At 42.5% G+C, this 13758-nt stretch overlaps 1 protein-coding gene and 1 long non-coding RNA gene across 3 annotated transcripts in view; one reads left to right on the top strand and one right to left on the bottom strand.

Annotated features, from left to right (window-relative positions):
* KIAA2012 (KIAA2012 ortholog) overlaps nt 1–13758 on the top strand; it is a 91694-nt gene that overhangs the window by 40452 nt on the left and 37484 nt on the right. The window contains exons 12-14 of the mRNA XM_039493713.1: nt 4347–4435; nt 9921–9992; nt 11714–11785. Coding sequence (XP_039349647.1) covers nt 4347–4435; nt 9921–9992; nt 11714–11785 — 233 coding nt within the window. The remainder of the gene's footprint in view (nt 1–4346; nt 4436–9920; nt 9993–11713; nt 11786–13758) is intronic.
* Nucleotides 1–13758, bottom strand: part of LOC120374294 — a 44663-nt gene that overhangs the window by 7533 nt on the left and 23372 nt on the right. Inside the window, exon 3 of one of the 2 annotated variants that reach the window (XR_005585988.1) lies at nt 4626–4725. The exons of the other annotated variant lie outside the window; for it this stretch is intronic. This is a non-coding gene — a long non-coding RNA (uncharacterized LOC120374294). The remainder of the gene's footprint in view (nt 1–4625; nt 4726–13758) is intronic. 2 annotated transcript variants of the gene reach the window in all.

Below are 13758 nucleotides of genomic sequence, written 5' to 3'. Positions count from 1 at the left end.
TATAAAACTTATCTTAATGTGGGGGGGAATAGTCACAAGCACATCCCTGACACAAAAGCCATCCTCCTGCCACATTCCAAGACCCTGCTCCAAAGCATGTAGACACTAGAGCTTCCCGACTAACTGGTTGTAAGAATTTGTGTATTTTATTTTTAACATGGGCAAAGGACATATTTTTCCCTAACCTCATTCTTGGAAATGGCTGAACCTTTCAAAGAAATTAAAGCAAAAACAGAACCAGACACTCAGCCTGAGGCAGAGACTCTGGGTGGAAAATTTAATCCCAAACAATTCAAGCTTGACAAAAAGTTATAAGCAAGTAAAAACTAGGTTGCCTGGCACTGTGCATTAAAAGACCTTAACTGAAGGTATTGTTACCTATACTGCCTATAGCAATACTGTTGTTAAGGCCCTTTGTTTTCAAGGGTTTAATTATTATTAATTATTATTATTATTTCTTCCCAGGAATTTATCGGTATTTATTCCAAAATTTACAAAATGGATTTTAAAAAAAAATCTATAAAAAATGAAAGCCAGTGGGCTATGGAGAGGGGAGCCTGGTAACTCACAGGGTGCAGTGGGCACATGGGCTGGTATTCATGATTAAGGCTATGATTTTGCCATGGTTATTTTTAGTAAAAGTCATGGACAGGCAATAAACAAAAATTCACAGAAGCTGTGACCTGTCTGCAGCTCCATGGTTTCCCCCACCACTGTGGTGGCTGGGAGCTATGGGGTTCCCCCTCTGCCCATGGCAGCTGGGAGTTGCAGGGTGACCATATTTCCATATTATTATTTTAAGAGTTTAAAAATATAAAAGGCAGACATCAAAACGAAATGTTCTCATTGATCTGCCCAGGAATTTTTTCAGTTTATTGGTTTGTGAAAATTCAAGATTGACTCTTCATCATGATTTGGAATCAGGAAATCTCCAAAACTCTCACAGACTGGAAAAAATCTCCAGCCCAGCTCTAGCTGTAATTGAGATGTAATCTAGGTGCTACAATATGCACAAATCAGCCTCTCTTTCCACCTCTAGACTAATCAGCCAATGTATATCTTCAATCTGTACACACTTACTCTGTTCAAATTATAACACTGATAGGCAGCTATCAAGCTGCCTACAAGACATAACATCTAGTCACCACTAATACTCTGTACACCACACCACAGCTAGACTCCAGCATCTATTATTTTAATGTTCTTGCTCCATCGGAAAGTGGTAAATAGTGAGATTCTCCAAGGATGTGTACTCAGACCAGCGCTGTTGAGCCTATTCATAAATGATCTGGAAAAAGGGGTAAACAGTGAGGTGGCAAAGTTTGCAGATGATACAAAATTACTCAAAATTGTTACATCCAAAGCTGACTGTGAAGAGTTACCAAAGGATCTCACAAACTAGGTAACTGGGCAACAAAATGGCAGATGAAATTCAAATGTTGCTAAGTGCAAAGTAATGCACATTGGAAAACATAATTGCAGTTATACATACAAAATGATGGGTCTAAATTAGCTGTTACCACTCAAGAAAGAGATCTTGAAATCATTGTAAATAGTTCTGAGAATGTCTGTTCAAAACATAGCAGCAGTCAAAAAACCTAACAAAAGTTAGGAACCACTAGGAAAAGGGTAGATAATAAGACACAAACTATCATAATGTCACTATATAAATCCATGATATGCCCACACCTTGAATACTGCATGAACTTCTGGTTGCTCCAACTGAAAAAAGAAAGCTCTATTAGAAACGGAAAAGGTACAGAGAAGGGCAACAAAATTAGGAGTATGGAACAGCTTCCATATAAGGAGAGATTAAAAAGACTCTGTCTCTTCAGTTTAGAAAAGAGACAACTAAGTGGGGATATGAGAGAGGTCTAGAAGATCATGACTGGTGTGGAGAAAGCGAATAGGAAAGTATTATTTAACTTCACATAACACAAGAACAAGGGGGTCACAATTAATAGGTAGCAGATTTAAAACAAACAAAAGGAAGTACTACTTCACATAACACACAGTCAACCTGTGGAACTCATTGCCAGGAGATATTCATGGAGAATAGATCAATAGCTATTAGCTGAGATGGTTAGAGACACAACTGGCAACTCAGTGCTCTGGGTATCCATATACCTTTAACTGCCAGAAGCTGAGCCTGGATAACAAGTGATGGATAATTGCACTGTTCTGTTAATTTCCTCTGAAATATCTGACACTGGCTACCATTGGAAGACAGGATACTGGGCTAGATGGATCATTGATCTGACCCAGTATGGCCATTCTTAAGAGATTACCTCATCCACCTTGTCTTTGTATTCAGAGATCAGTCATGAGGAACCACGGTCAGGTGTTTGGCACATTCTGGTGGGTAAAGTTGAAGTTCTCCCATTCTGTGTTCTGCAGTAAGAGGCTATTTGAATAACAGGATCCATCAACTCATCTGAAAAAGTGATATTTTTTCAAAGGTGCAAAGCTCCTTCAATTGGAGAAGACTTTTCTACTGGAGAGGTTCCACAGGGAGGAGAAACATCATTCCCTAAAGGGAAGGCACATCAGTACACTAATTTAAGAATTAGTACACTTGGACAGGTGGCATTTTCTCATTCTAAGATCCAGCCACAAACAGGAGTTTTTCACACAGAAAATATCTCTGAACCTATCCCAGCTCTGAGAAGACTTTCATGCATGAGATGGTTCCTTAACATTTTTGTTAAATATGTGGGGGTGGGGGGATAGGGAGGTGAAATCAATTTTTTAAATTCACATTCAGTTTAAAAAAGAGATGTAAAATTGTTTTTGATAAAGTAATACCTGTGTCAGGATTTCAGCAGGAACAACTGAGTCACCACACGTTCACCAAGGTTTAGTGACAGACTGGGATGAGTTGATGGCTTGTGTGCCAACTGGTCTGCAAGCTATTCAGTCTAAGTCTTTATTAGGTTGGACTAGAAAAGCCTCTATACAAAACTTTTTAAGCATTCAGGCACATCTCACTATAGCTATTTTCCATTCTAGCCAAAGGGATTCAAGAGAAGTTTTAAAACACATGAGATCACAAAGGTCAAGTTGGTCCCTTTGTTACAAAAATCTAAACACTACTGGTCTACAAGATCATCATAAAAGATTTCTCTCCTATAGCACGTGGGTAAAGGCTTGAGCTTTACTGTTAGAGGACAAGATGCTATAGGACCCTCTTGGATGTCTGAGCAAAAGCACATAAAGTATTTCTAGCAGTCAGACATTTTTTTACCTTGAAATCTCCATGAAGAGAATGTTTGTAATTGGATTGGAGGGGGTCTTTCAATATAGATGAGAAAGGAAAAAACACACAAAATGGTCCCACAAAAAGAGATTGTGGAAAAGTAATCACATGAAAAGATCCCAACTATATTTGATGGTATTTGAACTTAATTGGTATAAAAACCCTACAGCATCCTGTTTGGAAGAGGAAATAGTAGAAAGCCAGACTGCCTCTGTCTACTCCTTGAAAAGCTGCCATGCCTATGTGGAGCTCTTTACTAGCTAGAAAGCAAACAGTGTGTTTTCTGAGTTGTTTCTGGGATTTCACAGTGGCCCTTCAAGTGTATCGCACAAGATCCCACAGATGAGCTTAAGCAAGAAGTTGAGAAGTGAGGAGTTCTCAGAGGAAAGAGGAAAGGGTAGGTGCTCGACTGTGGAATGTCACATTCAGATTGGTCCTTTACATTTTTAGGTAATTTCTACAAGAGGCCGTGACTGTGACCCTGCTCTGGATACAGCACAGTGTTTTAACTCTGGAGTCTCCCGGTCTAAGCCCATTTACACAGGCACTGACAGACGTCAGGACAAGAGACAGCTGCTTTCATTAACCTGATAACTAGAATTCTTGGTTCTGCCTCCCAACACTGACACACAAATGACAAAAATCCTACCTCACCATGCTGCTGAAACACACAGGACCAATGCTGGGGGAGACCCTAAACAGAGTAAATTCCTGCTATGCAGTTTTTAATCCTCCAGTGCTAAATTAGCCAATTTTCCAGTATTCAGGCATTTTGCATCATTGAATCTACCAACACAATTGGCACCTTTACAGCACTTTTATCAGTGAAACCCAGGATTGGTTGCGCATGGAGCCTATTGCATCCTCTCACCACTAAAGAGTTCAGCTAGGGACATATTTGCAGGGTCTTGTGGGGAAACTTACACTGCTTATGTTGTAACATTTCTGTAACAGAGAGACAACTTCAGTCTCCAGGACTGTCAATCTAGCATGTTTTAGAAGAGCATTAAAATCACTCTATAAAAATATATAGAAAGTGTTATATTTTTATATCTATATCCTGATCCAGATTTTCTCATTTTCATTGCAGGAGACTGTGGATTACCCCTTAAAACAGGAACCAGCCTTCATATAAATCCACATGAAACCTCCCCTTTGAGGCAAGAAATGAATGACAAGGTGCGATATATGACAATGTTTTGTACATTCAATACAGAGGCAAGATGGAAGTAGTGCACATAAAATATTTACGGAAAGGCCCAGTATAAGCTTGCTTTGCATCAAGTGAGGAAAGAATTAGATGTGTTTCTTCCCAGCATCCCTTGGTGATTTTCTCCACAATTTGTACAGCTATTCAGATTAAGTATACCTATAATTTGTCTGGGGGTTCACCTTCTTCTGAAAAATCCCATACTGGCCATCACTGGAGGCAGGATCTAATCTGGTAGAGCAACCCTCTCTTAGGTAACCTGTGGAACAGTATTTAGGAAGAGTAAATATTAGAAAGAAAGACGTTGATTTGAAAAATTCTCAACGTTATTTGAAAATAGAGGAATAAAAATTGATGAAGTTGTTTAAGTGGAAACGTCAAGACTGAGGGTCTCTCTGTCTTAGGCAAGTCTGAAAAGAGACTGGTCCTTTAATTTACTGTGTGGATAACAGGGGCACCAAAGATAGCTCCAGTGTGCTCCAGTTAGAGTTTATCTCCCAGCCTCATTTTGCATTTACTTCCCTCTCCCTCACATACTTTCAACAGAAAAGATTTTTTTAACATATCAAGTTTTGAAAATCAGCTGGGCTACCTCTGTTTTACTGTAGGCTTTCTAATCCATTGATCCTCTGACCTACAATGTAAAGGTGGAACACTACTAGTAGACATTTAAAAAAAAAAAGCAGCTTTTTCACTCTCAGTTTTTAAAACCACCCCCTTCCCTGTTTAGGGTGACCAGACAGCAAGTGTGAAAAATCAGGACGGGGGTGGGGGGTAACAGGAGCCTATATAAGAAAAAGACCCAAAACCCAGAACGGGGTGAGAGTTGCAGAATTTGGATACAGATTTTAAACACCAAAATCTAGGGTTTTGGTTCAACCCATCTCTAGCATAAAGAGAAGCAAACCGTAAATCCTTAAGGCTAGAAAGACAGCAAGACACTGATTTTAGGAACACTGCTCTTTTGGCAAAGTAGAGAACTCGGGTGTATGAGGGCTGATGGCAAGTACTGTATCCAATTCAGCAAATCGCATTTTAGCTGGATCATCAGCAGGAGGGGAGAAAAGCAGTTACTTGATTGGCCTCACAGCTGCTAACTTAAGTGGTAGAGCAGGGGTGGGCAAACTTTTTGGCCTGAGGACCACATCGGGGAATAGAAAATGTATGACGGGCCATTAATGCTCACAAAATTGGGGTTGGGGTGCAGGAAGGAATGAGGGCTCTGGTTGGGGGGGTGGGCTCTGGGGTGGGGATGAGGAGTTTGGGGTGTAGGAGGGTGCTCTGGACTGAGACTGAGGGGTTCAGAGGGTGGGAGAGGGATCAGGGCTGGGGCAGGGGTGCGGGAAGGGGTGTAGGTTCCAGCTGGGCTCTGGGGTGGGCTGGGGATGAGAGGTTTGGGGTGCAGGAGGGTGCTTCGGGCTGGGATTGAGGGGTTTGGAGAGTGGGAGGGGGATCAGGACTGGGGCAGGGTTGCGGTGTGGGGAGAGGCTCAGGGGTGCAAGCTCCAAGCAGCGCTTACCTCAAGTGGCTCCTGGAAGCAGTGGCATGTCCCTTCTCCAGCTCCTATGTGGAGGCACAGCCAGGAGGCTCTGTACGCTGCCCCATCCACAGCACTACCCCTGCAGCTCCCATTGGACTGCCGGAGGGGGCCATTGGAGCACATAGAAGCCAGAGTGGGACCATGCCATGGCTTCTGGGAGCTGCGTGGTGCGGCCCCCGACCCTGCGCCCCAGCGACAGCGCCAGAGCAGGACAGAGCCATGTGGTGTGGCCCCAGACTCAGTGCCCCAGCTGGAGCGGGGCCGAACCACATGGTGCAGCCCCTGAGCCAGCACCCTGGCTGGAGCGCCGGAGCAGGGCAAGCCCTAGAACCCGCTCCCGAGCGGGAGCTCTCGGGCTGGCTTAAAATGACTCACAGGCTGGATCCAGCCTGCGGGCCGTAGTTTGCCCACTCCTGGTCTAGATAATACTTAGTCCTGCCATGAGTGCAGGGGACTGGACTAGATGACCTCTCAAGGGCCCTTCCAGTCCTATGATTCTAAGTATTTATGAATGCATTTCTGTTTATTAATAATCATATGGAGCATATCAAGTGTGGGAGTTTTAATTCCTTTTTAAGGTCCCTCCCTCTGCCCTCATTTCACCCACAGCTTGCTCCCCTTTCCATAAGGGCCCAGATCAGGGCCACCTTCCTTAGAATCAAAGAGGGCTGAATGTTCTGAGACTCCGTCAATCAGCTGAAATAGTCACTAGAGTGTAACACAAGCTACACCCTTGGCCCCAGGGAATGAATGCACGGACTGCACAACACATCCAATGCCATGAAGACCAAGAGGGGAGAGGTCTGTCATATTGAAATGCATTTTACTTGTCACAGAGCCCTGTCAGTCCTGATATAAAGGTCTGTTTGTTTCAGGGATTCAGCTCTGCTTAAATAAGCAGATATAACAGGGCAGACCCCGGGAGCTTTGCCCTGGAGAAAAATGGGGGCAAACAGGAGAAATTCAGGAGCAGTGTTTTAATCTCATGATTTTATCCCAGCTCTTATGTTAAAGGCCCAGCTTCTGGAATCATCTGGTTACAACATGAGAATCTCAGCTTTTATTTAAAAAAAAAAAAAGTTGATTTTTTGCCCTCATGGTTGCAGAGAAAAAGCTTGAAAGCATGACATGCCTGTGACCCAAAGGCTCAGAAAGCAGAAGGCAATTGGAAAGAACCCCACATTTTTAAAACATTATTTTTAAACCTTTTTTAAAGGCCTGACATGATTTTTGAACACTTGGTGTTGGCAATACTGAGTTGTGTTACTCAGCACAGCTACACCTCAGGACAGGTCTACACTTAAACGGTGCACTGGTGTAGCTGCGCTGCTGCAGCAAAGACTCTACCTACACCAATGGGAGAGCTTCTCCCATCAGCGTAGGTACTCCGCCTCCGCAAGACAGTGACATCAGTGGGAGCTTGCTGGGGACTGAGGGGACTATGGAGTCCTCAAATCTGTACCTTGGCCCACCCACCATAATAAAAACATGGGACACATCAATGGGAGATAAATGGAGCAATTCACATCACTTGGAGCTATTGTTTCAGCCTCTTTGCAGACAGAGGCATTAGATGCTGCCTCGGTTTTGTGGTTTTCTCCACGACCGTAAGAATCATTTTTTAAAAATTAAAATTTAAGACAAGATTCTAGAGCCCAATTCTGTGGCGGGGGTGGGGGTGAATTCTGCTGCAAGCTCTGTCACAATGGAATTGCATAGTCTGCTGGGCCCAACTCTGGGACCTCTCTCCACTCAATCCTTATTCAGACAAATTATCTCACCGCCTTCGGGGAAAGTTTTGCCTGAGTGAGGACTGATTAAAAATTAAGTAAAGTCTTCTAGATTTTACCCTGTGCTAGAAGGCAAGTCCTGGTGTCATGTTTTAAATTATTTGTACTTGTGGTAGGATTGTGGCTATTCAGGTGCTGGGGAAAAAGACATTTACAGACTGAACCCTTTTTATTAAAAGTATTATTTGCAACATACAAATAGATCTTATTGTAGCACAACTGATACTATGATTACAGCCTCAGAAAGTTGCCTTTGTTACAAACTAACGGGAACAGCTGACCAGGTCAAATCAAGGTTCAGAGGCTATATTGGGCATTTAGAACTCTCTGAAGACCAAATTACATAATCCTTGATGGGGCCTTGTTTTCAGATGGCAGGTGCTCAGTACTTTCTGTAAATCAGGAACCTTAACAGCATCTCAAGTGGGGCACCCTAAGTCACTAGCCACTTTTGAAGTTCTTGGCTGTAGTTTAAAGTAATCAACACCAGAGATTAAACAATTGTTACTTGGTCAGTCTCCTGGTATCGGATTCATCTTGTTTCATGTTATAAAAGCTAGGAATCAGTTCCTGAAATTCTCAAGTAGGCAACACATTGCACAGCTGAGAAGTGCTTTTTTTGGGAGGGTGCTGCCTATATAGACGCTATCAACTGCTATGCCCTTACTAGCTCTTAAAAGCAGAAAAGTGCTTTCTGACTGGACAGAGAAAAGACAAGAGGTAGGCTATAAAAGGTATGGGAAATAAATGCACAGTCAATGCAATCTTGCAGCTCTATTGCATGATCCCAGTAACACAATGGGAAGTTGCCAACTGGCAGATAAATTGACCTGTGTGCTCATGAAAATGAGGTACTGATACCACCAGCTAGAACTTGCATTAAAACAAGCTTCCCACACATCTGTGCCAATTCAGGCTCAATCCTGTCCTGCAACAACCTAGCTATTCCAATCCTGGGCCTGTTTAGAGCAAAGGTTGCCAGTCAATGTGAATGAACTGTGCCTCGAAATTGTGCGATGGTTTGTGATTAAGCGTTTTTAAACACTGATAAATAGTGATGATTGTTATGTGAAAGCATCAGCTGGCAGCAAAATTACCTTTCTGCAAGTTACTGCCTATCCACTATGATCAGATCATAGCACTTAATATGTAATGCTAGTGAGCACCACTGTACTTATAGTTAATTATTTATACAGCACCATAAATGTACCCAGCATTTTATAACACACAAAATAGAGACACTCTCTCTCTGCAAGTTAGAAGAGCTCACGCTAGTTCAGGGCAACAGCTCAGGAATGCGAGAATGTGGATACAACAATGATGAGGAAAACAGTGCAGGTTGATTAGAACTGAAGAAAAAGAGCACATGGTGATGAAGAAGTGGGAGGCTGGTCCAAGCATGGGGTGAAGCATAACAGAAGGCATGAAGCTTCTTCTGTGGCCTCATTGACACTAGACAAGCATACTAACCACATCCTCCAGCACTCCTGTAAAACGCTTCCTGAAGTATCCTACAAGGCCTTTCAAAATTTTCCAGAATCTACTGCTTCTAGGGGCTGTGCCAGGATCAATGGGAGAAGTATCCAGTTGACATTGCACTAGTGGTGTAGTGCAGAGCTAGTGTGATGAGAGACAAAACAGCAGCAGGCTCTTTTAGTTAACTACAATCTAGTGTGGACACACCACACCATGGGCACACAGTGGTGCAATCTGACCCGTTCAATTCTCCAGCACAGACAAGCTGTATATGTCCTCAGAGGTTAACATCTTAACAATAAATTTGCTTTTTGTAACACATTTCATTCAAAGGTCTCAGGAACACTTTATAAATATTACTTAAGACAACACCCTGGCAGAAAATAGAATGTACAGGAATCACTTCGCCCACCACTGAAATACGCCCACCTCTGCTCTGTAACACAGCAGCTGTTTAACAGTGTGCAGTAACACTGCACACCTATTTAGAACAGGGAGATGTGTTAATCATAAATCAGTTTGTGCTAGTTTCAGGCTGCACTCAGGAGTTAATATTTTCTATTATGAAAGCTATTTCTGAAAATATTTGTGATATTAAATAGCATTCATTGCAAGTCAAACCTCCGCAGTTCTTGTTTATCTTCACAGAAATGCTCCAAGTCCTTGGGAGCAGCTGTCCTCAAGAAAGGAGAGCCTCAGAGTTTTATAAAGAAAAAGCTGGTATGTTAAAACAGGAAAAAATTACATAAGTAATGTATAATATGTCATTACAGCCCTTTATGGACTCAAATTTTAAAAAAGATTTTAGTTACATTGCAAAGAATATCTTCTAGATTTTTTAAACTTCTCAGTAACAAAATTGGGAATAGAATCCAGCAAAGGAGACAAAGTAAAAAAAAAAAAAGACATTTCAGAATAGCTAAATCAGGTATTTACAGCGCACATTTAAAAACTGACTTGTAAAAGATGGTCTTGGGGCAGTTTTATTGGTTAAAATCTAAAACCAGAAATACTAATTTTAAATCACCTCTAAATGTTATAATCCACAGACATTCAGTCAGATGCTTAGCTGCGATGAAACAGTATATCTCCATTGACTTTAACAGAGCTACACCACCTTACACTAGCTGAGGATTTGGATCACAACCTGCCCTTTAGTCACAAAACTGTCACCCTTCATTTCCTTTGCTTCTTTTAAAATAAGGTTCAAAATGCCCAGAAACTAAGCATTTTGTTTGACCCAAAACAATGTTTTTCAATTGTACAGTCAGTGCTTTGCATCTCAAAGTGCTTTGCAAAAGGTATCATAGTTTTTAAGGCCAACAGGGACCACTAGATTATCTAGTCCAAGCACCTGATCAGTATTCCTGTTTTACAGGTGGAGAAACAGAGTCACAGTGAGGCAAGTCTGATCTCTCAAGTCCCTGCACCACTTCAGAGTCCCAATCCAGTCCTGTCCGTGGGATGTTTTGGCTGAAGTGATCAGTGTTTACATTTAAATTGGTTAATAAATAGGTTACAAAATTAACACACCATTGAGAGGAGTGTGGCAGTTTACAAGTTTTGGTTTCAGGCTGTCTGCCCGATTAACAGAGACATCACTGCATCTTGTTACACTTCACGCCTGGTTCACATTGCTAAGATTTTCTTCACAACCACAAAGTCTAGAAACATTATTTTTAAATCATTACATCTGATTCTGGAGCATAATTCTGTGGTAAAGGGGTAAATTCTTCAGCCAGGTGGCTGAAGGGGCCCTTTACATAAGTTATTGTACTCTTCTACAAGATGTTACACCTGCTGTCCTTTGAGTTGGACCATAATAAATAATGTTTCCTTTTCATTATTTATTAAGCACCGACAACATGCTCTGAACCCATCTTCCTGACCTGGTCCATCATGGCTCTGCTCTTTCCTCCTATAAAACCCTTTTCCGTGAACAGTACAAACCATGTCCTTCCCTGAAATACGCAGTACTGCCCAGCCACACAGATCAAAGAGAGCTCTCAGAACCTCCATGACACACACATTACCAGCCAAAACCACCCAATGATTTTATTGCTGTTTCCCTCAGCCTCCTTTCCTTACAATCCCTTAGCATTTATAATAGCTGCTTGCCATGAAACTTTGGCTGCAGTCCTTCACTTGGGGCTCTACATAGTGCAGAAACCTGCCCATGAGGATCTGATTTCCCCATTGTGGCCTTTGCCTATAACTTCTTTGTGGCAGAATTTACCTGTCTGTAAGATACAGTGCATATTTGTGATGCTGTGTAAGCAAACAACAGACGTCCCTAATCTCGTATACTATATGAGAGCTTTTCCTTTCTTTAGTGTTTGTTCTTATTTCAGTGGTTGATATCATGAGGCATGAAATCAATAGATATGTGAGTTGTTTAAGCAGTATAATTGTCATGCCTCTGATGGGATTTATCTTCACAGGAAGTCACCCTGCCCTTAGAAGCAGCTGCCCTGAAGAAAGGAGATTCTGGGGTTTGTACAGCTAAAGGTCTGGTATGTTCAAAATAGAAATTCACCAAATGTATTTAAATGGATGGAAGGAAACCCTTGGACAGAACACACAACCCAAGTGAATGGGCTGTACATTCAGAAAAATGCACGTAGAGCTGAGGAATGTGGTCCTCAGCCTAAAGAAGCTCACAAGTGGCCCCATAGCCTGAACTAGCAGCTGTGGAGAGGAACAGTGATGTAGCCTGCAGTACCTTGGTGGGGTAATCATCCTGTGGATTTTAGCTGTGTATGAACTCCCTGGCTACACTGCCAGTCACCAAACCTCCACCCTCCTCAGCTGCAGAACAATTCAGCTCCCTATCGTGGGGAGGCGGGGGGAAGAAGCAGGGTTGCAGAACCCTCCTGCAAAGAACCCTACTTTGTGCCCCTTACCTGAACATAGTCCAAATGCTGCATTTAAGCCTTGGAACATCCATAAATGAGGCCAAAAGACTTGCCCCACTATGCATAAGGTTTCAAATTTGCCATGAAAATGAAACATTTAGATATTGGAGGAAGCCGTTACCACCCAACTGCTGTTCAGTAGCCTGTGTCAAGTTAGAATGGTTTTCTTAGGCTCACTCAAGAGTTTTTAAACTGTGATTTGCAAGCAGTTAGCAGCATGACCACTTAAACCAATTACAAGTAATATGGTTCAGTTTGTGTCCATCTCACACAGAAGCTCTTCCACCATCCCAGCCATATTTGTATCAGTATTCTGGGCAGTAGGGGACAGAGTGCCTAAAGCACATGGCATTAGCATGGCATAAGTAGCACATGATTCAATGCACTCTGGGAGGCCCTATTTCTCACAGAGCTGGGAGAAAGGAGGATTGGCCAAACCAATTAGACAAACATAGTTAGCATGTCTCGTACACTGTGGAGACAGCGTGCTGAACTGGTCACAGGCAGACACCAGGTTATAAGCTTAGGCCACTGCAGACATAAAAGCACTGAATAGCATCAACAGAAACACAAAGTTCCCTACACATACAAAATCCTGTCCCCCACAAGAATACACAATAGTCAGAATATTATTGGTTCCACAGAACCTTGGCCTGTAGGTCTCCAATAAACTATATCTCAAGCTCTCGGAACAACTCCTTCTCTAGTACTGCTTCTCCAGCACTCCAGAGGTAGGCGTGCCTGTGCTGGGGTAGCAACAGATTCCTCTCCTTCCCAGTGTGCCCTGGTAAAAGGATATTCACAAACGGGCCTCCTCTCCCCCTACTCTTTCATGGACCAAGGCTGCTCTACAGCATGCCTTGAGTCTACTTCTGAGGTAGGGACAAACTTCCCAGGCCCTACTTTCCCTCCCTCCCCCTGACAAAAAAGCCAGGTAACAGTGGGGAAAATGGGAGCCCCAACAATCAGGGAGATTTATCCCAGCTTCTTAAATAGCATCGACTATCTCCCCACTGAGGCACCTTCCTTTTCTCCATGACTGCTTGCTCTGTCACATCACTGTTTAAATGTGCTTAAACTTAATGGGTATAAAACCCCAAAATATAAAGAATTCTACTGGCAATTTAGGATGAAGAAGGCAAGTGTGTGAATTCATAAGCTAGTCAGAGGGGAGGGGAGAAGAGGTGACCCCTTCTTCCTCACTAATGAAGTTTAAAAATAATTAAACCAGATAAAACTAAGCAAAGCTCACAGGAGGCATGTGGTACCACCCACACTTCTCTTTTGTGCAACGTACATTACACACATTTTGAAAAGCACTTGGGTGTGACTTTTTACTAGCTTTAACCAAAACCCATGAATTTTGCCATGACAAATCTCTGATTTTCTCTCAAATTTACCATGGCAAGACTATCTTGCACAATAGTGACAACAGTGGCATAAGAACTCAGGAATTCTACCTGAGGCTAGATCTGTTCAATGACTAGTGATGCGGAAGAAGGAAGCAAGCTAATTAACCCTATGTACCAATCAGCCACTGTCAATTCCCTGTGCCAAATAGAACAAGGTGT

The sequence above is a fragment of the Mauremys reevesii genome, linkage group 11 (assembly GCF_016161935.1).
Source record: "Mauremys reevesii isolate NIE-2019 linkage group 11, ASM1616193v1, whole genome shotgun sequence".
Taxonomy (NCBI): Eukaryota; Metazoa; Chordata; order Testudines; family Geoemydidae; genus Mauremys; species Mauremys reevesii.
This window is presented reverse-complemented; position numbering and strand designations above follow the sequence as displayed.